This window comes from Oryzias latipes, chromosome 5, assembly GCF_002234675.1.
Source record: "Oryzias latipes chromosome 5, ASM223467v1".
Taxonomy (NCBI): domain Eukaryota; kingdom Metazoa; phylum Chordata; class Actinopteri; order Beloniformes; family Adrianichthyidae; genus Oryzias; species Oryzias latipes.
Window position 1 is genome coordinate 9142437 of NC_019863.2, and position 22145 is coordinate 9164581.

At 42.3% G+C, this 22145-nt stretch overlaps 1 protein-coding gene across 4 annotated transcripts in view; it reads left to right on the top strand.

The window, feature by feature from the left end:
• The first annotated feature begins 468 nt into the window (after positions 1-468).
• iffo2 (intermediate filament family orphan 2) overlaps positions 469-22145 on the top strand; it is a 41468-nt gene continuing 19791 nt past the window's right edge. Inside the window, exon 1 of one of the 4 annotated variants that reach the window (XM_020703145.2) lies at positions 469-3146. In XM_020703145.2, coding sequence (XP_020558804.1) covers positions 2671-3146 — 476 coding nt within the window. In that variant the 5' untranslated portion in view covers positions 469-2670. The remainder of the gene's footprint in view (positions 3147-22145) is intronic. The other 3 variants (XM_020703146.2, XM_011474835.3, XM_011474836.3) reach the window with 3 other exon arrangements.

The window sequence follows — 22145 nt, forward strand, 5'->3', positions numbered from 1 at the left end:
ACAATAACGATGTAATCAATATTGCCTCGAAGATCAGTCACCATTGCCAAATATAACATATTGACATAGAAAATACATAATAGAGGGGAAAAAAAGAAACAATGAACATAACACACAAATAAATAAAAACATAAGTAAAATAAAATAAAGGAACATAGAAAAAATCTAAGTAGTCTAATACTAGTTAAGTTAGGGGTACTCGTGAAGTTTTTATTTCTGAACAAAACTAAGCAATTTCAAGCCATTCTTCTTTTTCATATAATGAAGTGATTGAAAGCAAAAACAGAGCTCTTTATTAAATGTTATAAAAGTGGTTTGGTCTTCAAAACTTGACCTCACCAAGATGGCGGTGCTCTCCTCCCATGAGGAACCACGTGATGTCTCCTCTAGTGATAGAACTCATTGGAAGGACCCTGAAGGACCCCGAGAACATCCGGCAACCCGAGAACATCCGGTACCTACACCGCCTATTTAGGAAACTAACACAAAAAACCTTTGGCTCTGATAACACAAATGGGTCACCTGCTTCACACTAGGAACTGAACATCGGTGTAGTGTTACTGCTCCAAATACCATCATGTGAACACCTAGCAGTGCCAATCAGGGAAAACTGGAGGGCAGATCATGTGTTGGCTTACTTGCTTCACTTACTCAGTGTGATGCACCATAAAGATCATTTTGAAACAGCTGGGCACTGATTTTGCAAAACAGCTATTAATACTTCAAATGCCCTTATCAATCATATACTTTCTTGAATGTTATTGCAGGAAAAGATTTATTGCATATTCTTTTCCGTACTCCTGTACACACTGAAGCTTTTATGCCCATTATAGCTGCCATCTGGTGGGGATTATGAACAGATTAACCTACAAAACAGCACCTGAGCCACAGAGAAGCAGCACACACAGTCAAAGCAATGCAGTACAGGTACAAATTGTTTCTGTTTACCTCTTTGTAATAGAATAGAGCAAATCTATCATTTTTGTAACCCAAAAATCCAGTTTGGACAGCTACTTCAGGAACAATATGTAACTTTAAGAAACACAAAAAGTGTTAGGGCTTCACGTAACAATAGAACATATAGATCTATTATGGTATAAAGTGGAAAAACAAGGAAAACACCACTGAAAATGCTATTAAAGCAGAGGTGTCCAAACTTTTGCAAAAAGGGCCAGATTTGGTGTGGTGAAAATGTGTTAGGGCCAACCTTTGTTTTGCATTATTTGTACCGTTATAACATAAAATGCAAATGAACCGATTGATTGATTTTTTTTCTCCAATGGGAAACTTTTCATTTCTTCACATTGAAAGGAATCAAACCAAAATCAACTTTCAGAGAAATGCATTCAAAATTACAGTGAAATTCCAATTTGAAGACCAAAAAGTCTGTCGGTGGAAAAAAAAACTTTCGTCAACACAGAATCTGAAGTGTTATTCCCCATTAAATGCTCGCTGTAAACTTTTACATGTAAATCATGAGAACAGGAAAATAAAACAAATAATGTAATTCAGAGTTGCAAACCATTGTGGTTTGTATCTGTAAGGCTCTAAAGGTAAAGAAGACAGGTTGTTGCCACAAATTTACAACAGCTTATAATAACATTTAGCCGAACACAATAAAAAAAAATCGTAATTCTGAGAATGTGCTTATGGGTCTGCATATTGTTGCTTTTATAACTTGAGCAGGCAAGGCAGTAGAGATTTGAACGGGATGGACTTTGGACATGCCTGTCCTTAGGGAAACAAAAAAGAAAAGGAGAGGAGACCTATTTTTTTTTCTAAAGGATTTCAACAGCCCATTTTCATTCATTTTACCATAAAAATATTTATTTGTCCATTTCAACCCTTAAACGCTTCAATATCTCCTTTCATGTATCACACATTAACTGTACAGATGAGCCTTGAAGACAAAATGGGACACATTGTGTACACACAATGTGATAGAGCGGATGAAAACTCCAGTAGGGAGGTTTTGCCTCTGTTTTCAGAGTTTGACATGAATCTATTAAGCCTGCAGCAGTTGGTGGAAAGGCTTAAGGTTTTGAAATGAGCGCTGCTTTCGGTTTCTGCCACAGGAGGGCGGAGGGTGGGACGTGTGAGGGGTCGATGTAGGTGATAGTGCCGAGTTTAGCACTTTGCAACCTGATCTTCACGGAGGCAGGGCTCTGCGGTGCCAAATCCTGCCTCGCCGCTCTGTATGGAGACCGGATGGAGTCACCCTAGACGGTATGATAGAGACAGAAGGTGGGCCTTCCTCCTCATCAGTCAGCCGGCTTGTCATCATCATCACCACCACGCAGCAGCAGCAGCAGCGGCGGCGGCGGCTCTTGAGGAAGGGGCAGACGTGAGGGGAAGTGCGCCTGGAGCTTATTGCGCCCTGCGTCAAACTCCCGTCCCTTCAGGAGATGCTGTCCTCTGTGGCTCTTAAAGGACTTCCCGGAGTTGTTTTGGCTGCAGGGGTTCATGGTAACGTCGCGGGGTAAAAACAAAAAAAAAACCCAGCTGGACAGTGATGGACTATTCCTCCGTCCCCGCATCTGCATTGTGAGGAGGAGCGCACTGTCAGTGGGAGCTCGAGGATAAATCGGAGGAAAATGGCATTTATTTGTCTGTAAAACAGACGAAAGCATAAAGCTGGATTGTGGTTTTTCATTGTCTTTTCATTCCAACATGAGTTCGCTGTTTTTCTCCGACTCCGTGCCTGGCCCGGTGTGCAGCGTCCCAGCGGGCTCGGGCGCGGTGACCAGCGCCCTGCGTAACGACCTGGGCTCCAACATCCACGTCCTGAAAACCCTCAACCTGCGCTTCCGCTGCTTCCTCGCCAAAGTCCACGAGCTGGAGAGGAGGAACAAAGTGCTGGAGAGCCAGCTGCAGCAGGCCCTGCAGCGACCGCAGTACCGACACCCGTTCGCCCGCGAGGTGGCCGTGCAGACGGACGGTCCCGGATCCAGACTGCCCGGCACCATCTGGAGCTTCACCCACATCCGGAGGCAAGGAGAGCGCTATGAGACCCTGCAGGGGCCTGGAGTCACGTGGACGCACCCAGATGGAGTTGGGGTTCAAATTGACACCATCACCCCAGAAGTGAGGGCGCTGTACAACGTGCTGGCAAAAGTCAAGAGGGAGAGGGACGACTACAGGAAAAAGTGAGTCCAGTCCAGACCAATGTATCTACTTCAATTCTTGTTTGGGGGCCACAATAACTAAATATGAAGGATTTAGTGCGAATCACATGGACTTCTCCACTTACATCTCAAAAGCACATCATCCACCCTGACCCACTCCCTTCCTGACCTCTGCCCCACTTTGACCCCACATCACTTTCCAGCATCCTGAGTTTAGAAGCCAGGAGTGGTTAGACTTGCTCACTTGTCTTGAGTCGACATCAGGCTCAGTTTTTTTTATATAGAACCCTGTGGGTCATTGAACTTATATTGCAGCCATTCAACTGACTTAAGTCCAAAGTTTTTTCCATGTAGCGATGCCTGTTGTTTATAAAGCAAACATAATATATTTAAGAGATAGGCAGTGGTGGAGCTTGAACTTGAAGATGTTACATGGGGGGTCGGGAGGGGGGAAGACAATTTTAGAAGGGTGGCAAATGAGAACAGCAGAGTGGAAGGCCTTTACAAATGAAAGGATCCAAATTTCAAACTGTTTTGTTCTTGTTGTTAATTTGATAACAGCATTTTTTTAGCTGAGATGCAATTAAAATATTGCTTTTTTTATTTTTGCCATGATTAAAGCAGCTTATTGATGATTTCTTTATCTTTCTTTATAATACTAATATTGACTCAAACTTTGGGGGAGGACAAAGCTTTTTCCAATGGGGCAGGTGCTTCCCTTGCTTCCCCCATAGCTCTGGACCTGGAGATAGACTTTACTTTTTTAATAAGCAGCTGGTACAGCAGATTTAGCTGGCCACAAAAATGTGAAACATTCTTCTTTTTTGATTTTTATTCTCTTTTTAATTTATAACAAATATTTGTCACTGAGACACATATTGATAGCCAAAATATAAAACCTCCTTTCTTAAAAAAAAATCAAAATTTTCAGGAAACAAGAGCAATGTTTTAAATGTTCCAGGCAGTGCTGATAATAAGTTTAAAAAAGTCATTTAAAAAGGCAGGATTTTTTCTAGATTCACCTAAAATGTGGAGTTATACTTATTCTCACCATTTCATTTAAAAACTTAAAATCTAAAAATTTGGCCATTGATATATTTTTTACTTTCTGGTTTCTTGGATACTAATATTTCTTCTCCTTCTGTGGATGTTGTAGGCCAGGCCTCATCACGAGGATATGGCAGATAGCACGGGGCTAAAGTTACTTCAGCTACTTCCCTCGAAGGAAGTCGAAGCTTTTATTTTGTCGCTCCACTGAGGAAATCCTTTTTGCACGACTCACCCATGCTGTGTTTTATTTTCCAAGTCACATTAAGTCTGCAGACTTGGCTGACTGCTAGAAGGAGACGATGTCGTGTAACCGCCAGCTTCTGTTCAGCGTCATGACTCAAACGGAGAGGCATTTGAACAAGGCTCTGTTGCCCGTGACGACCGCTAACTTTCCAGTGAGCAAGCTGACTCAGTCACACAGAATGTGTGCGCTCTCACACTCCACTGGGAAAACAGATATCCTGTCCAGTCATCCTCCATAATCTTGTCATATCCTTTTTTGTGCATTTCTATTTCTGACTGTGCCAGGGGCCACATTCAAAGCTTCAAAATCTTGAACTAAGAGCTTTGGATTTTGGGAGATTATTAGTAAAGTCAGTTGTGATTATTTTATTTAGTGAAGCATTATTGTTAAACAATCATCAAGGTTACTTTTAGGATTCTTATTTAGACATTTTTACATATCAAAAAGGAGGAATCAGACACCTTTTCTGTGTTTCTGTGCCAGTAGTTACATTTATTGTGCTCTCTCCCGCCTTGCCTCAGTAATTGCATCAGGAATCCACAGCTCGGTGTTTTGTTTTCTCTTCGGCTCTTAATCCTCTTTACAACAGTCACGTTTCAGCATTCAGTCCATGAGTCCCATCTTTTCTTCTGTGCTCTTTGTGCTCCACCATTCCTTCACTCCACCCTTCTATAGCCCCCTCCACCCCTCTGCTCCGCTCTGTGCCACATACAGACAGCTTTGTAAGGCATCCTTGCTCTCAAATGAAATCTCCCATGATTCCACAGGAGCAGGCTGATTTATGAAAGTATTAAAAAAGCGGTGGCACTCACAGCAATCGATGGCTTTGTGGACTGTTTCTGGTTTCCCCTAGCATGTGTTGGTACAGTAAACTAGTCTTTTGTTTATGTTCCTTCGGGTTGGGATGTGTCCCTTTCACATTTTAGTATTCTATTTTTGCAAACCACAATGAAACAGTTTAATTTGGATGTTGTGTTTACTTGTCATCTTAAAAGTTAAACATAACATAGGGAAAAAAAGGTAGAATTATTGTCAAAATTTGTGTTGATTTTTTAACAAGTGCAATCCCATTCCTAACGTATAGAGTTTAATATGATGTCGGTTCAACTTTAACAGCTTCAACTCTTCTGGAATGGCTGTCCAAATGTTTAGGAGTGCGTGTTTTTAGGAATTTTTGACAATTCTTCCAAAAGCGCATGAATGAGGTCACACACTGATGCTGGTGAAGGACTGACTCTGAGTCTCCGCTGCAATTCATCCCAAAGGTGTTCTATGTGGTTCAAGTCAGGACTCTGTGCAGGCCAGTCAAGTTCATTCAGACCAGACTCTGTCATCTATGTCTTTATCAGCATTTGTAGTGTTTTAATGAAACGTTCCTTTAAAGACCTTTAAGATCAATCGGCCAACTTAGATACATGTCCACATTGTGCCTCTCTGTCTGGACTGTGGGCTCTCTTACTCATCATTATGATGCATAATAGTACCTTCTTCCAGGGCAAAACGTTCCATTCCATTGTCAGCCATGTTAGTTAAATGTACCGATAGGGTAGTTATAGCGAGTCTCAATACGTATCGCAACTATAGGCAATGATGTTAAAAAAGGCCATAGAAGGAGTGGCCCATACCCAGTAACAGATTAGACTGTTTATAGCATCCTGGAGGCTGAAAACAGACCACTGTTATGTGATCTAAATAAATTTCACATTTGGGTTTCGTTTGCATGCCATGCGGAAAGCTGTTGTAGAGCTGTACAGACAAACCGATCTGGAGGAAAAACAGACATTTGCACATGCAAAACGATGCATTTAAAGTCTGCTGCATGATCAAATGTCAGCCTAGTTAATGCCAAAGAATGCAAAATGAAGTGAGACGCAGTTTACAGTTATTTGCATGGCTTTTGCTGAAGATTGCAGCAGGATGCAGCTATTGAGATAAGAGAGAAGCACTAGAGAGACTAATTTACAATTTTCTAAGTGCCTCTAGGTTCTTTAAAATGCACGTTTTTGTTTTTCTTCCTGCTGTAAAGGAGACATGAAGAGACAAACTGTGCTGAAGCTGAGATTTGAAACAGTGATTCTTGTTGATTCCTCTGGCTGTTCCTAATTGGATGTCTGTAAGGGCCAAACACTCTTCCTGCTAGGTCAGTGTGGGAGCAAAAGTGGACACAGACCAGAACCAGACCAGCTTCCAGGCCTCCTGGGCCTGTTTTCTAAGCATGAATTATTCAAATGCTGCTGAGTTTAGAGTGTGTGGATCAATGCAACCAGACTTCGGTGAAGGCATTTTTCTGGGGCTTTGATCTCAGTTCCTGTGCTGCAGAGGGATGAGAGGAAGAACGAGGCCTTATAGCTGAAAGCAGAATTCAAGCTTTGCAAGAATAAGAATATTTAACAAATTAACATTAGTTTGGAAGCTTATAACTGCATTGTGTTAGGTAGATCATATTTCTTTCTGAATAGCGACACGCCTCGTTTGACTGTCGTGGAGTTGGTGCCGACCTGCGCCGTTTATAATCCCGGCTGTGTTAATGAGAAGGATTTTCTCTGAGCCGTCACCTAGCACCAAGGTCTCCGCATCCAGCCAGCTCTGCACCGCATCCTGGCACGCAGCCGCCGCACTGTGCTGGGCCTCTTCAAGTGGGAAGACTTCCTGCTGCCGAGATACAGAGAGATGCAAAGAAGTAAAGCTCAGTTCACTAAGACAATGATCTCCATGCGGCTTTCCCTCTGTACTTTGTTGTTTTGAATTTGCAGAATGTTCTTGCCTTTTTAACCCTTGTCCTATCTTAGATGACCCCACCCTAACATTGACGTGTTCTCCCAACCATGACAAAGGTGGATAAAGGTGGAAAGAATTCATGTAATCCATGGAAACCAGTGAAGATCACAAATCATTGAAGAAAAAAGGTTCAGAGCACTGTACAGTGGGTCTAGATGACCCAACTCCCAACATTAAAGTGCCTAGGATAGCACAAGGGTTACAGACAATCTGCAGGTCATTACTACTTAAGTCTTTATTTTGCTCGTGCCATCTTCCCAATGAATCTGGATGGCCCTGAGTGGAATCATTAAAAATGCAAAGCTGTTGATAACTGACTCCTTTCAGTCAAAGCTCTCTGCCGTTGCCTAAAAATATGTACACTTGCACTCAATGACATCTTAATTATGGCGAAAACTATGAACACAGCTAAATCCCAAATCCAATGTAAACTGGAAAAGAACATCTTAGGGACTCTGAGACAAGTTTACATTCAAGCATGTGGAAAAAAGTGGCTTTCCTAAATCCTTTTCCTAGCCTTTTAATGAATTATAATGTATTTTTAATTGGAAATGTTATATACTTGCACTTGTTTAGCTGCATCATCACACGTGATGCAACTTAGTGAGAAGATCTGTAAGATTTCAGTTTACGGATGCATTTTCTGTGGAGCTGCTGCTTTTCCATGCATTTTTACTTTATTATTCGATTATTATACAGCTGAGAGCAGGAGTGCAGGGTTGCACCTGTCTTACATGAGAATGAAATTAAACTCAGATTCCATTGGATGTTTGTTTTTTACCTTTTACAAAAAGGCCTGTTCAGTCTCGCTCCATTCTCACACAAACTCAGACACCTGCTTAAACATTAAGAACAACTAACACTAAATATTCCTTATGTTTTATAAAGCGTCTAGCCTGTCTTGCTCAGACCGGTTGGCTTTTTAAGAAGCTTTTGCCACCTCAGTTCATGCTGACACAGCATGCAGCCTCAATAACCTCCATATTTCAAAAGCTTGTTATTTCAGAGGAAATGCCAGGCGCTTTTCAAAACAAACACATGCCATTGCGCACACACACACACGCACACACACACCATACGTTGTATATAATGTTGTGTATGGGAGAGACAGGAAGGCAGTGTGCAGGCATCTTGACAGCGGTGTTAAATCTGCCGCAACTTTAAAATGTACAGCAAACTCAGAAATCATGTTGGAGAACTGAGCGGCTAACCAGAGAGCTTTACCACAAGGGTGGACCGGGCCTGCAGAAGCATAGACAAGACCAACTGGAAACTATTTGTGTGATAGGAGTCACATTCTTGTGGGAAATCACAAATCCAACTGCTCCAGGGTAAAATGCTGCACAGCAGAAAGCAGAGATTAAGTCAAATAACAATTACCGCCAACTGTTAACTCAGAATCTTTTGCTTATCGGTATGTTTGCTGTTTTCAAACTACATGGTTTTGGTGCTATATTGAACATAATATTTAAATCCTGCTAAAACAAATTCAATAAAATATTTCATGGAAAATTATCACCTAATATCTTATTTTTAATAACTTCGCTATCCTCCTGAGAACCGGCTCATTCACTTATATCTTCTGTAAGGACATTTGATTTTGGATTGTGTCCTTTGACTCATTTGAAGTTCCATACTAAGACCTAATTAACTTAAACAAGACTGGGAAGCATATGGTTTACATTAGGGCTGCTTAATATAAGGAAAACAAGTGATCAACGCTAGTTAACTGCAACAGTTTCATTTAAATTAGAGTCAACATAACCTAAATTACACTCCAAATGACCACGTGAAAGAGTCCATCCGATGATTTATTTGATTCGTTGAATACTTTAAAGCGGCATGGGATAGTCTTACCACATTTAACCCTTGTGCTATCTTAGATGACCCCATCCTTACATTGACGTGTTCTCCCTACCATGACGAAGGTGGATAAAGGTGGAAAGATTTCATGTAATCCATGGACACCAGTGAGGTTCACAAATCGTTGAAGAAAAAAGGTTCAGAGCACTGTCTAGTGGGTCTAGATGACCCAACTCCCAACATTAAAGGTTCCTTGGATAGCACGAGGGTTACGGTGACCATTTATTGCTATTTTCGCCGACTTTTGAGTGTATTGCATACCTTGATATGGCGATAAGGATAAATTTGTAATTTATTGTGCAGGCCTAGTTTACAGTTTTATCTAATAGTCAATAAATGAACGAATAATCTGAATGTTTTCAGATATACTTTCAAAGTTTTAAAGTGATATTTGTTCCGATGAGATCCTTTGCTGTATGTTAAAAAGGTAAAGTACGATGCGATTGTATAGCAAAGAATAGTTGTGCATTTCTAACAACGCAACAATGGAAATCTAAACTTTGTGTTACTGTAGACACTTAAATATCGACTATCTGCCACAGCTGCACGGGAAATATCGGTTATCGGTATTGGCTTAAAAAAATGAAATCGGCCCATCCCTATAATAAATAGACATTACATTTTCGATTAACAAAACATTTTTTTTTTAAAATGGCGGAAGCAACTAAAGTTCACATACTTCTAAGTTGATGTGCTGATGACAAAACCCCGGAAAAATACAGCACAAAAGCCTTTTTGTCAGGCATGCATCATGCATCTGTCTATAGCTGTTAGTTTTGTTGATGAAGTGAGGTGTTTGCCTTACGCCCCTCTTCCTGAGGGTGTTCCTTCTTTTGATTTGGTTTTTACCAACTTCCTATGCTGAACAAATGCAGCAGGATGTGAGATTATAAGGAAAAAAGGCCTGCCTGCATAACTCTAGTCTGATCTGGGTTCACAGTAAACTCAACACAAACACAACCTCAAAGAAAAAATATTTCATAAGTTAGGGAGTTACTGTAAACACTAAAATTCTCAAGATCAGACTAAACTTAAAACATTTTCCCTTCATTATAACAGACAATGTTTATATTTTCTACAGTTTTAATCTGTTTCTGTGCACACACATGCACGCATGCACACACACACACATGCACGCATGCACACACACACACACACAAACATTTTCTGTGATGCTCGGTCGACAGATCTTTCATTTCATATTTGTGAAGTGGTTTATTCCAGACTAACAATCTGTGTTAGAGATGATCATTTCTTCATTATAAAAGCCATCTTTCATTGCCAGTATGGCAAATATGTTCTTGATTATCCCATCATACATTGGGGCCATAAAACTTGGGGGGTTTCGTGTAAAAAAAATAGGTAAAGGTTTTACAAATGAAGTATCTTCCCCTCCCCAACAAAGAAATGGTCACAATCAAAAAAAGAGAAGCAAATCTGTAGGTTTTGCACTGCTGCATCATAAAATGATAAAAGGATCTTTAATGTTGATCATTTATACCTTTGATGCATTGAAGATCTTGTTTTTAGGTTCCTAATGCACAGATTATTTCTTTATTCTGCACATTTCATATCTTAAATCACAAAAAAACATGGGGAATCCTTGGTGCAGAAGCTCACTGGTTCGAAACCCGGCCCTCACGTTTTACAAAAAATCTTTTTTGTTATTGGGATGTTTTCACTTTATTTATGGACATCTTTGATAATTTCTTTTTTTTTTTTTTTTTGGCCAATATTAACCTTTAATTTTTATTTTCATTCAGCAATATAGCATTAGACCCTGTATTTTCTTCTGGAAATGCAGCTCCTTCAAGTTTAGACTGAATTTTATCCAGCTTTTCTACTGTCACTAACACTGTTGGGACATCAAGACACAGGTGTGTGTGCTAAGAGACACAAAAGATAATTGTCTTGTAAAGATGTTTCAGGGATCCATTATGAGTTATGTAACTTCACCGACACACCCCGAGGATCTGTGCCAGAAGATCTTCATTCCTTTGTTGTTGGTGTTTTAATGTTTTCTACAGAACTCCACCCAAACATGGCCTGGGCTTGCACACTGTGCTCTTGCATGGAACCACACAAATCCAGGCCATTTGTCAAAGGAACATCCCCATCGAAGGCTGACATTAAAGGATTAAAGGGGTCAAATCCTTCTGCTGAAAACCTTCTAGAGGTCCTTCAGTCGTGCATGGGAACTAAAACAACATACAGTTCATCAGAACATCAGTTCCACGGGCGGCCGTGGTGCAGCGGTAGGGCGGTCATCCCATGATCGTAATATTGCAGGTTCAATTCCCGCCTTGCACACCCATGAGTCAAAGTGTCCTTGGGCAAGACACCAAACCCCACCTTGCCTCTGGTGGTAGGCAGGAACCTGTATTTGGCAGCAGAGCCGCCACCAGTGTGTGAACGTGTGTGACTGGGTGAATGGGTCCGTGACTGTAAAGGGCCTTGTCCTTGTAGGAAGAAAGGCGCTATTTAAGTATACGCCATTGACCAAAAGGATTAGATGTGAGTTTAGAAGAATTTGAGGGAAATTCATTTCTATTACACTGTGATGCTGCTTGTACATGCACATCTGTATTCATTACAGATGTGCTTTACATTAAGCAAGACAAAGGATGCATGTAACCTATGATGAAAAGTATGTTTTTGTGTGTTTTTTTTAGCTCTGGTAAACTTTTTTTCTCCTAAACATTTGTAACTGAGAGCTTTGATAACCAAGAGACATTTTTTCAAGTCTGTCCTCTTAAGGTAATTACAGCTATTTGAAAAAGTTACTGAAGTAATCATCTCCCTTTTTTCCCAGGTCAGAGCGTTTAACTGGAAACTGTTGGTAATTATCATAAAAAAGTACTTTCATGTTTGTCGTATACCTGCAGGGATTATGCCCAGTCTGCCCCCAAGCCAGAAAAAAACAGGATTGGAAATGGCTTTGGTGTACAGACTGTGAGATTATTGTTTTGTGCAGTGAAAACAAGTCACGCATGCACACATTAATTATCATTCAAATCCGTTTGGAGCCAGATCTTGACAGCAGATTAAACATGTCCTAACTAAAGCTTTTTACATGTTAGACGGTGTTTTATATGCTTTACCAAACTCTTTGTTGCAATGAAAATCAGGAACAAGTTATTTTGTTTTGTTGAGCTGCATCTTTCCGTTTCACCTGGATCCTGCACTTTTGAAATTGGACTTAAGTCTTGCGGTGGATCATGAAAATCTTCTGACACAAACAAAGATTATGCAAGCTTAAAAACATATTTTTTTTTTTTTTTTTTTTTTTTTTTTTTTAACTTGTCCTGTCCAACAGCTAGGCAAACAGATGAGAGCTGAGGGCCTCTTGTGTTGGACATATTTTATTCTAACAAGAGGGGTTATTCATCTTCAGACAAACCAAAGGTATGTCTGAATAAACCCCTTTTGTAATTGAGGCCAAACTTTATTAATTTCAATCATGTTTGAAAATCTTTGGTGTTGGACCGGACGGAAAAGGAAAGAGGGGAACAAGAGAGAGGGGGGGGTAGGAGGGTGATAATAGGAGGGGAAGGGGGGTAAGACCATGAAGCAGCATAGAGCAGACAGGTTTACTGGTTGTTTATCGTTACGGTACGGTTCAAATGTAGTACAAAAAGGGCGGGGCCTGTTCACACACACTCAAATATTATCAACACACCTGCTAGCCGCAGAAATGTCCACATGTCAACATGCACACAAAACAGATAGTGTTCACGAACGCATACCTATGCCTTTAAACCAACTAGTGTGAAATCTTTCATTCATTCAATCATGCAAACTATTAGTGCAAAGGTGAGCTAACACCTGTGCTCAGGTGAGTGTTTATGTTCTTCTAAAATGGATGGTGGAATGTGAAAAGAAGGAGGAGGAGCGCCCAGCCACCCCCACACCCATACCCCCGCCGCAGCAGCAGCGGCAGCCGGAATTCCCCCAGCGCCACCGGGAACAGGCAGGGAACAACCGCCCCCCGGGCGACCAAGACCGCCACCCAGGCCAGGGCCAGCAGGACCGCCGCGAGGCCCCCAGAGCCAGAGAGCAGGGAGGCGCAGAGGGAAAGAGAGCGCCGCCCCAGCCCAGCCAGGAAAGCAGCCCCCCGCCGCGCCGGAAGAGCCCAACGCAGGGCCCCACCGGAGAGGGACGCCCACAGCCCCAGACGAGCACCCCACCACCACCCAGGAGTTCCGGGCATCCCCCTGCCCCGACCCCAGGTACGAGCCAGGACCCCCCAAGGGAGACCCGCTCCGCACTCCAGGCAGCCACCCACCCGGCCCACGGTTGGTCCAGGTAGGAGCAAGGCAGGGGCCCGCCGCCCCCGCCCAGGAGGGGGGAACCCCGGGGAAAAAAGGGCGGCCCATAAGGGATGTTATAAATATGGCCCGACCAGGCTCGGCCATGTTGGAAGTTTGGCGGGGCCCAGCGCCCAGGGGCAAGGACCAGGACCCACCCCCCAGGGACACGAACACCCCCGGCTCAGGTGTAATATGAACCCCCCCACCGCGCGGAGAGAGCACCGCCGGGCCCAGGGAGCCGGCACCCAAGGGACACGGCCGCCATCGCCAAGAGGCCCGCACCCCCCACCAGGGACGGGGTAGGGGACAGATGGACCCAGGTCCCACCTTCCTTGTAAAATGTGTGTGCGTGTATGGGTGTTTGAGAGGGTGTTTGTGTGCATGTGTGTGTGTTTATGTTTGAATGTATATATTGAAGGGGGAGGGGTGTGTGTACTAAGGGGGGTGCAGTTAAAATTGGCGAGTAGGGCACTAAGGGGACATCTCCTGATTACTCACAGTGATGTCCCCTCACCCTCCACACCAAGGGGCCCTAAATGTCTAAGGTGCGGTTAAAATTGGCGGGTAGGGTGCCAGGAGGACATCTGCTGCTTGCTTGCAGTGATGTCCAAGCACCCCCCCTACCAAGGACCCTACGTGTCTAAGGTGCAAATAAAACCGAAAGAGGGGGGGCCCACTCCATACGGCAACCATAGGAGGGGGGGGCCACTCCCAAGTAGCCCCCCCCCAAGGCGCATCGCAGGCTAAACCCCCCACCCCCTCACCCTAATATGAGGTTATATAAGGAAGGGGGTAAGTTGGGGACAGCTGGTAGACTGTCCCCCGGTGGTCAAACAGCCGTCCCCCAGCCCACCCCCAGCAAAGGGGCCAGGGCCACCCAGCCCAGGGGCCCACCCCCGGAGGCGCCGACACCCCAGGCCCGGCACCACCCACCCCACACAGAGAGAGAGGAGCCAGAAAGCGTCGCCCCCCCCCGGAGCAAGCCCAGGCCCCCACCCCCAGACGCCGGCCCTAGAAGAGCTCTGGTCAGGCCTCGACGGGACCGAGGAGGCCAACCGGCCGAGGCAACCACTGATTGCCTCAGCGGAGACCCCGACCCGCTAGCCCCCCCGACCCGTACTAATAATGGGCCCCCCCTCCCCCCCAGAACGCCCCCCCACAGGACAGGGCCGACAAGCCCCCCACCCCACCCCACCCCAGACCCCGCAGCCGAAGCGGGTGATACCCAGAGCGACCGGGGGCCCCGAGAGGGTTGTCCCGTCCCGCCCCAGAGCCAGGGAAGGGCCGATCCCAGCCCCAGGTGCAGATGGGCAGCCCATCCGGCGCCGCTGGGCCCCCCCCACCCGAGCAGGGCCCCCCGCCAACCCCCCCAGCACAGGCAAAGGGACCACCCCCCCAAGCCAAGCCAGACCACCACCCCACCCCCCCACCACGCACCCCCACACCCAAGCCCAGAGGACCACGCAGCGCCCCAGCCCGCCCCACCCAGGCACCGGACCCGACCCCCCGACCAACGGAGCCCCCCACCGCCCCCGCCAGGCACCGGAAGCCCCGACCCCCACCCCAAACCACGGCAGAAGGGCAAGGAGCAGCGACGACCAAGCCCTCCACCCCCTAAGTCATGGAGTCAACCACAGGAGACCAGAGAGACTGAATTCTTTCAAAGTTACTTGAGCTTTGGGCTGTCATTTTTTCCAAGCTGATATGATCAAACAGCAGATTTCTGTGTTGACTTATGTTTATATTTTTCTTGTTTTTCCAATTTATTAAAATAGTTTTTTTGGCAATACAAAGAGTTATGAAAATGATAGATGCTAATCCTTCTTCTATATCGATGGCACTCATGTCACCAAGCACACAAAGTGACGGTGAGGCAGTGATTGAAACCTTAAGCCAGACTGATAAATCGGCACATACCTGCTGCCAGAGAGCCCTGACAGGAGTGCAGAACCACAGTGCGTGCATGTAGCTGTCGGGTAGATTATTATCACAGTGCTCGCAAATGTCTGAGTTACTGAGACCCATCTTGAACATCCTCTGTCCAGTGTAGTAAATTCTGTGAAGAGTTTTGAGATGGATTAGCTGTAGATTTGAACTTTTTGTCAGTTTAAAGGTGTTTAGACAAAGTTCTGACCAGAAGCTTTCATCTGTGCTGATGCTCAAATCTGCATCCCATTTTTTTGTTGGAAGGGCAATATTGTTATCTAAATTGCATAAAAGTTTGTATATTTTGGAGAGAGTTCTATTCATTGAAAAATTAATCAGAGTGGTAACTACATCTGGTAGCTTTAAATCGTCGTCTTTAATTTTATACTTTTTAGTAATACTTGATTTAAGTTGCTGATATTCCAAGAAGTTATTTATTCCATGTTTGTCTTGAAGTTCCTGGGGGGTTATGAATCTTCTATCAATAATTACGTGCTCTAGTTGTTTTATGCCCCCTGCTTGCCAAGCTGGGAAGTGAATCATTTTTTTGTTAATAAGGATGTCCGGGTTGTTCCAGATGGGTGTCATTTTGCACGGTTGAATTGATGATTTTGATATTTTGAGAAATTCCCACCAGGCTGTTAAGGTGGCATTTATATTAATGCTTTTGAAACAATCCTGTTTTTTAACTATTTGGCTAATAAATGGTAGCTGTGACAGGTTGATCTTTCCACATAACACCTGTTCCAAGTCTAACCATGAGTTGGTTTCTGGATTATTTTTTAACCATTTTAAGATATATTGTAATCTATTTGCAAGAAAGTATTTGTGGAAATTAGGTAGTTCTAATCCTCCACAGCTTTTTGCAGATTTTAAAGTTTTTAGACTAATTCTTGCAGGTTTGTTGTTCCATAGAAAGCTTGATATGGATGAGTCTAATGTTTTGAACCATTTTAATGGCGGTTGTGTGGGAATCATTGAGAAGAGATAATTAACTTTGGGTAAGATTTTCATTTTAACCGTGGCTACCTTGCCCATAAGGGACAGAGGCAGGTTGGTCCAGCGTGTTAGATCGTCCTGTATGCTTTTCAGTAATGGGGTGTGGTTTAGCTGCACCAGTTCTGATAGTTTGGGGGAAAAGTAGATACCCAGATATTTGATATTTCCTGTTTTAACTGGAATTGTGAGTCTTTGTTCCATATTCCTGTTGAGTGGTAATAAAACAGACTTATTCCAATTAATGGAATAGTCTGATATGGAGGAGAATTCATTTATGATCATTGCTGTTTCATTTACAGAATGTAAATTCCTTAAAAACAGTAATATGTCATCCGCATAAAGACTAATTTTATGATGGCTGTGTTTGGTTTTTATTCCTATAATGCTCTCATTCTGTCTTATTGCTGCAGCTAGAGGCTCAATGAATATAGCAAAAAGAGAAGGAGAGAGTGGGCAGCCCTGTCTGGTTCCTCTTCCAAGAAAAAACCTGTTTGAAGTCTGTTTATTAGTTCTAACTGATGCATTGGGGTTGTGATATAATATTTTGATCCAATTGATGAATGCTTCTCCAAAACCAAACTTATGGAGGGCAGCAATAAGGAACTTCCAATTAACTCTGTCAAAGGCTTTTTCAGCATCCAGCGATAGTACCGTCATTTCCTGGTTTTTAATGGTGGCAAAGTCTATTATATTAACTAGTCTACGGACATTATCATCCGAGTGTCTGCCTTTGATGAATCCAGTCTGGTCGAAGTGGATTATGTGAGGAGTGATTTTTTCTATTCTCTGTGCTAGTGCTTTGCAGATAATTTTTACATCTGCATTGATTAAAGAAATGGGGCGATAGCTTGAAGGACTAGTGGGATCTTTGTCTGGTTTTAGAAGAAGAATTATGTTGGCTGAGTTCATGTTATGTGGCATTGATTGGCTCTCATTAATAGATGTGACAGTTTTATAAAATGTTGGTGCCAGTTGTTCCCAGAATTCTTTATAAAACTCAGCAGGAAAGCCGTCAGGCCCTGGTGCTTTACCATTAGGCATTAGTAACAGAGCTTCATGAAGTTCAGACGGCGAGAGCGGAGAATCTAAGTTTGTGATTTGATCCTCATTTAGCCTGGGTAGGTTTACATTATTAAGAAATGAGTCAATACTTTGCTCTGACGGATTGATCTGCGGTGTGTACAGGTTTTTATAAAAGTTTTCAAATTCGTTATTAATTTTGACCGGGTCATGGGTGACATTTCCTGTTTGGTCCATAATAGAGGTGATTGATGATTTTTCTCTGTTAATTTTAAGCTGATTAGCCAGAAATTTGCCAGATTTATTAGAGTTTTCAAATCTTTCAAGTCGTAGCCTTTGTATTTGAAATTGTGTTTGTTTATTAATGATGTCATTTAACTGCAGCTTTAAATTTTTCAGATCTCCCAGAATGTGTTCCTGTGCAGAAGCAGCATAAGCAGTCTCCAGGGTTTTGATTTTATTTTCTAATTCTAATAAATCTGCTTTCTCTTTGCGTTTTTTGTGCGTTGAATAAGAAATGATTTTCCCTCTCATGACTGCCTTTGCTGTTTCCCAAAGAACGCACGGTGGGATGTCTGGAGTATTGTTGAAGTCTAAGAAGGTTGCCCACTCTTTTTTAAAGAATTCAAGAAATTCCTGGTCCTTTAACAGAGACGTATTAAACCTCCAGGTTGTACCAGAGGGTGTGGATTTTTCCCTAGAAATGTTTACAGAGACTGGTGCATGATCACTGATAATAATTGGATGGATATTGGAGCTTTGAATATTTTTTAAAAGAGAGTTACTGATTAATAAATAGTCTCTTAAAAACATATTTGTTTGCTATACTCCTGGATTAAGAACTTTATGAGACACATATCTGGTGCTTTGCAGAGAAAATTCAAATAATAGCACTTTTTGCATATGCAATTAGGTATAAAAGCTCAAGACCCCTTAACCCCAGTTTGACCAGTTTAAGATTTCATTCCCTCTATTACTATATTGAAAAAAGAAGTATAAATACATATGAAGCACCCAGTGGCTGTAATGCATATATAAGGACCTTTGTACTTAGAATTCCACAGATCTTTTAACCCTTGTGCTATCCTAGGCACTTTAACATTGGGAGTTGGGTCATGTAGACCCACTAGACAGTGCTCTGAACCTTTTTTCTTCAATGATTTGTGATCTTCACTGGTGTCCATGGATTACATGAAATCTTTTCACCTTTATCCACCTTTGTCATGGTAGGGAGAACACGTCAAAGTAAGGGTGGGGTCATCTAAGACAGCACAAGGGTTTTTAAAGATCTTTTTCTACCTTTAAAACTACATCGGTCAAACATTAGTATTTTAAAGGTTGGTGTATTGCAAGATAGTCTTACATCAAAATTAATTGGAAAAAAAAAAGTTTTAAAAGTGAAATAAGATGACAGACTAAAGACAGGGAAAATAAGAAAATAGAAAAAGAAGATTTATCCAAACTTGTTGAACTTACTTTATGAAACTTTACTGACATAAAACAACTTAATAATCGGAAGTTCATGAAAAAAAATATGATTTAAAAAAATCATCACACGTTTTCTTTTTCATCCCACCCAACAATATTAGTCTCAGTGTAAATACAAAATCAATTCTTGTAAACCTTTTAAACGTTTGGCATCAATTCTTTTTATGAAAAGACTAAAAAAAAGATGCTTTTTTTGGAAAATAACATTACTACAATTGTTTTCCTAAAAAGTCTCCACAGTGTGTACAGTCGCAAACACCATGCAGGTACACACATATGTGTCATGGTTTGAGTTTCTTTTGTATTGGTTTTTGCTTTCTGTCTTGTTCTGTCATGGTTTGGTTCTGTTTCCTGTTTTATTTTGAAAGGTCTTGTCTTGTCTTGTTTCTTGAGTTTTACTTCCTTTGGTCCCCATCAGCCCTGATCGTGTCCACCTGTGTCTTGTCTGCCCTGTCTGTATTTAAGTCTTGTCTTTGCCTTCCTCCTGTGCTGGTCCATTACCTTTTGTCATGGTGTTCATGTCTCCATGTTTTTGCCACACTCATGTTTCCATGTTTCATGCCTCGCCACGCCACAGTGAGTTTTTGTTTTGTTGTTGTCATCCTGCTCTGCAGCGCCTTTTGTTATAATTAAACCCTCTAGCCCTGAACCCGTTTGCCTCCCGCCTCTGCGTCTGGGTCCTACCGGCTCTCGAGCCTCCCGCACATGACAATATGTTTACTATTTGGTGTACGCAGTACTTATATAGAGCTTTTCTACCTTTCTTTAAAGTCCAAACATTTACAGTCACAGGCCTATTCACCTATGCACACACTGATGGCGGCTCAATCATCTGGAGCAATGTGGGGTTCAGTGTCTTGCCCAAGGGCACTTTAACAGATGGGCAGAGAAGACAGAAACAAAACGCGCAGCCTTCTGATCAGTGATTGACTGCTATACTTCTGCATCACAGCTTCCTTAGTATCTATAACATATAAGTCAAGAGATTTTAATGTACATAAGTTGAAACCTGCATCATACATTCCTTTGAAGTGTTAAAAGGCCTATACCATGCTATTCTTAAACCTTTTTTAGTAAACAATATCCATCTATATGATACTATATGTTACCTTTGGCACACAAAAGAACGAACCTTTCATGAAAAAACAGTTATTTTCCTGAGCTATTTTAGCTAACCGAAAGTAAGACAAGTCAATGTCTGAGGCCCCGCCTTTCTCTGTGCGGGTGCCGCCCATTTCATGACCATTTCGGCCTCGGCAGTGTGTGCGTTTCGCCCACGAAAACAAACAACATTCAAACTTTTGCAAAGATGGATGTGTAGATTCTGCATATAAATGTAAAACGTTTATAGCAGATCACCGCTAGCTCCGTGGAGAAAGTGAGTGTTTGTGTAAGTCTGGGGGACAGTGCTGGCAACGCAGACTCTTCCTGGATGGGGTGGTCCCTCACTTATCTACGTCATCTTGTGAGAACCCACTCATTTTTGTGGATTGGTAAGGCCTGGTGCTCAGGGAGCAGGATTTTAGAATAACTCTCAGAAACGTGTTAATGGATCAAAAAACCGTTTTGGGGTTCTCTTTTGGGACGAATGAGCATTATAGAACACTTAAAAATGCAAAAAATGGATTTTGCATGATATAGGACCTTTAATATATTCTCTGACCCACATTGTTTTATTGCTTTAGATTAAAGTTCCTATTTTCTTCTGTTCTGCAAAAATGTTGGTCTTTGTGGTTTTGTGCCGAGCAAAGCAATGAAATGAGGCTGAACCTTTGGTTGTTGTCTTCTCAGCAGAACCCCTCAGTAGGTCAGGAGCCGCCTGACAGTCTGATATCTTTCACACGGCTTCCACATTAGCGTGCCTTGTCTCCCCGCGGAATCAGACGGGCCTATAGATTACAGAACATCCTGACATTCGATCAATGACCTGCTTCGGTTCTGGTCAGTTAAAGCGTCCCTTGCTCAATTTCTCCCACATCTCTGTGGCGCATGTATGTTTTCCCAGCAAGCCCCTCCTTAAGAGCAGAGATTATCCAAATCCAAATGTTATGAATTATCCTTGTTTTTTTAGACCAGGGCTGAGTAAGACTGTTGTCATGAACAAGACATTTCAGACACACCTATAGAGTCCACTGGGAGGAATTGTAGTTGTTTTTCTCTGTATATTCAGAGGTGATTTATTAAAGCTGTCATAGGCCAGCCTGCATGCAAGCTACTAAGCTCCATCGAATGTTTGTCATGCATGTCGCCAGATGAATCGACCTCCAGCGTTTACTGCTCTATCTCATTCTGCTCCTGGACTATTTAACAAAATTGTTTTTTTAGTTTAAAAAAAAGAAACCCCAAGAAAATGTACAAAATAAATCTATTCTAGTATGTGAAAGTTGAATAATTTACCATAAAACATAAGGAATCTACTGAGAAAGCATATTTTTAAATGAATTATTCTGAAAGGGGTCAACTTCAAATCAAGTCAAACCCTTAGAGCTAAAAAATTCTGTTTTAGCTTTTTAAGTGTTCAAAATATGCAAGTACGTCAGAGAATTTCAACAAATAGATGTACTCATTTGTTAAAAAAAGCTTTTTGGCTAAGAATATTTGAGAAAAGGGTTATTCCAAAATGGAGATTGGAATGCACATCTCACAACTTGCAAAAGGAGACAAAGACCAGAAAAATCAGAGCTACTTTTTCAAAAATGTTGTGTGGGTAAGAAATAAATCCCTACACAGAAGCTGTGATCTGTTTTGAAGCCTTAAAACAAACAGCGACAGGTAGAGCAAAAGCCTGATGTATCTCCCAGAATTAGCATCTGAGCTTTTAATTTCATGTCTGGCTATAAAGAGCTTCAGCAGACTAACTCTTTCCAGAATATCATCGAGTTTGACAAGGGTGTTGTTTGGCTCAGAACATGTTTAGTGATGAGCCACGGAGGCTTTCCACTTGTACCTGTCGGTATTTACCGCCTCTCGATTAAAAAATGTCACATCTTGACTCTAAAACTTTGGAAAGCTGGGAAAATCAATGAAAACAGGATTAGAAAGATAAAAGTCTGTGGTTTCCTATTACGGTATCTTTTTTTAGTGTGACGTCTACCTAATACAGACAGCTCTAGGAGAGGAAAAAAAGACACGAGTGTGTCGGACTCGTAAAAATGTGTTCAGACTGCTTATTATCCTCGGGTGCAATCATGGAAAAACAGTTAGGCTGTTCCTAGACACCTGACACATGGCAGGGAGTGCTTGTTGGCAAGTGCTGCAGGGATTCCTCTGATAAACAGATCGTATGTGTGATAGGACGATCTATTAACTTCTAATCAGTAGCTTATTGTCTCTCTGTTTCAA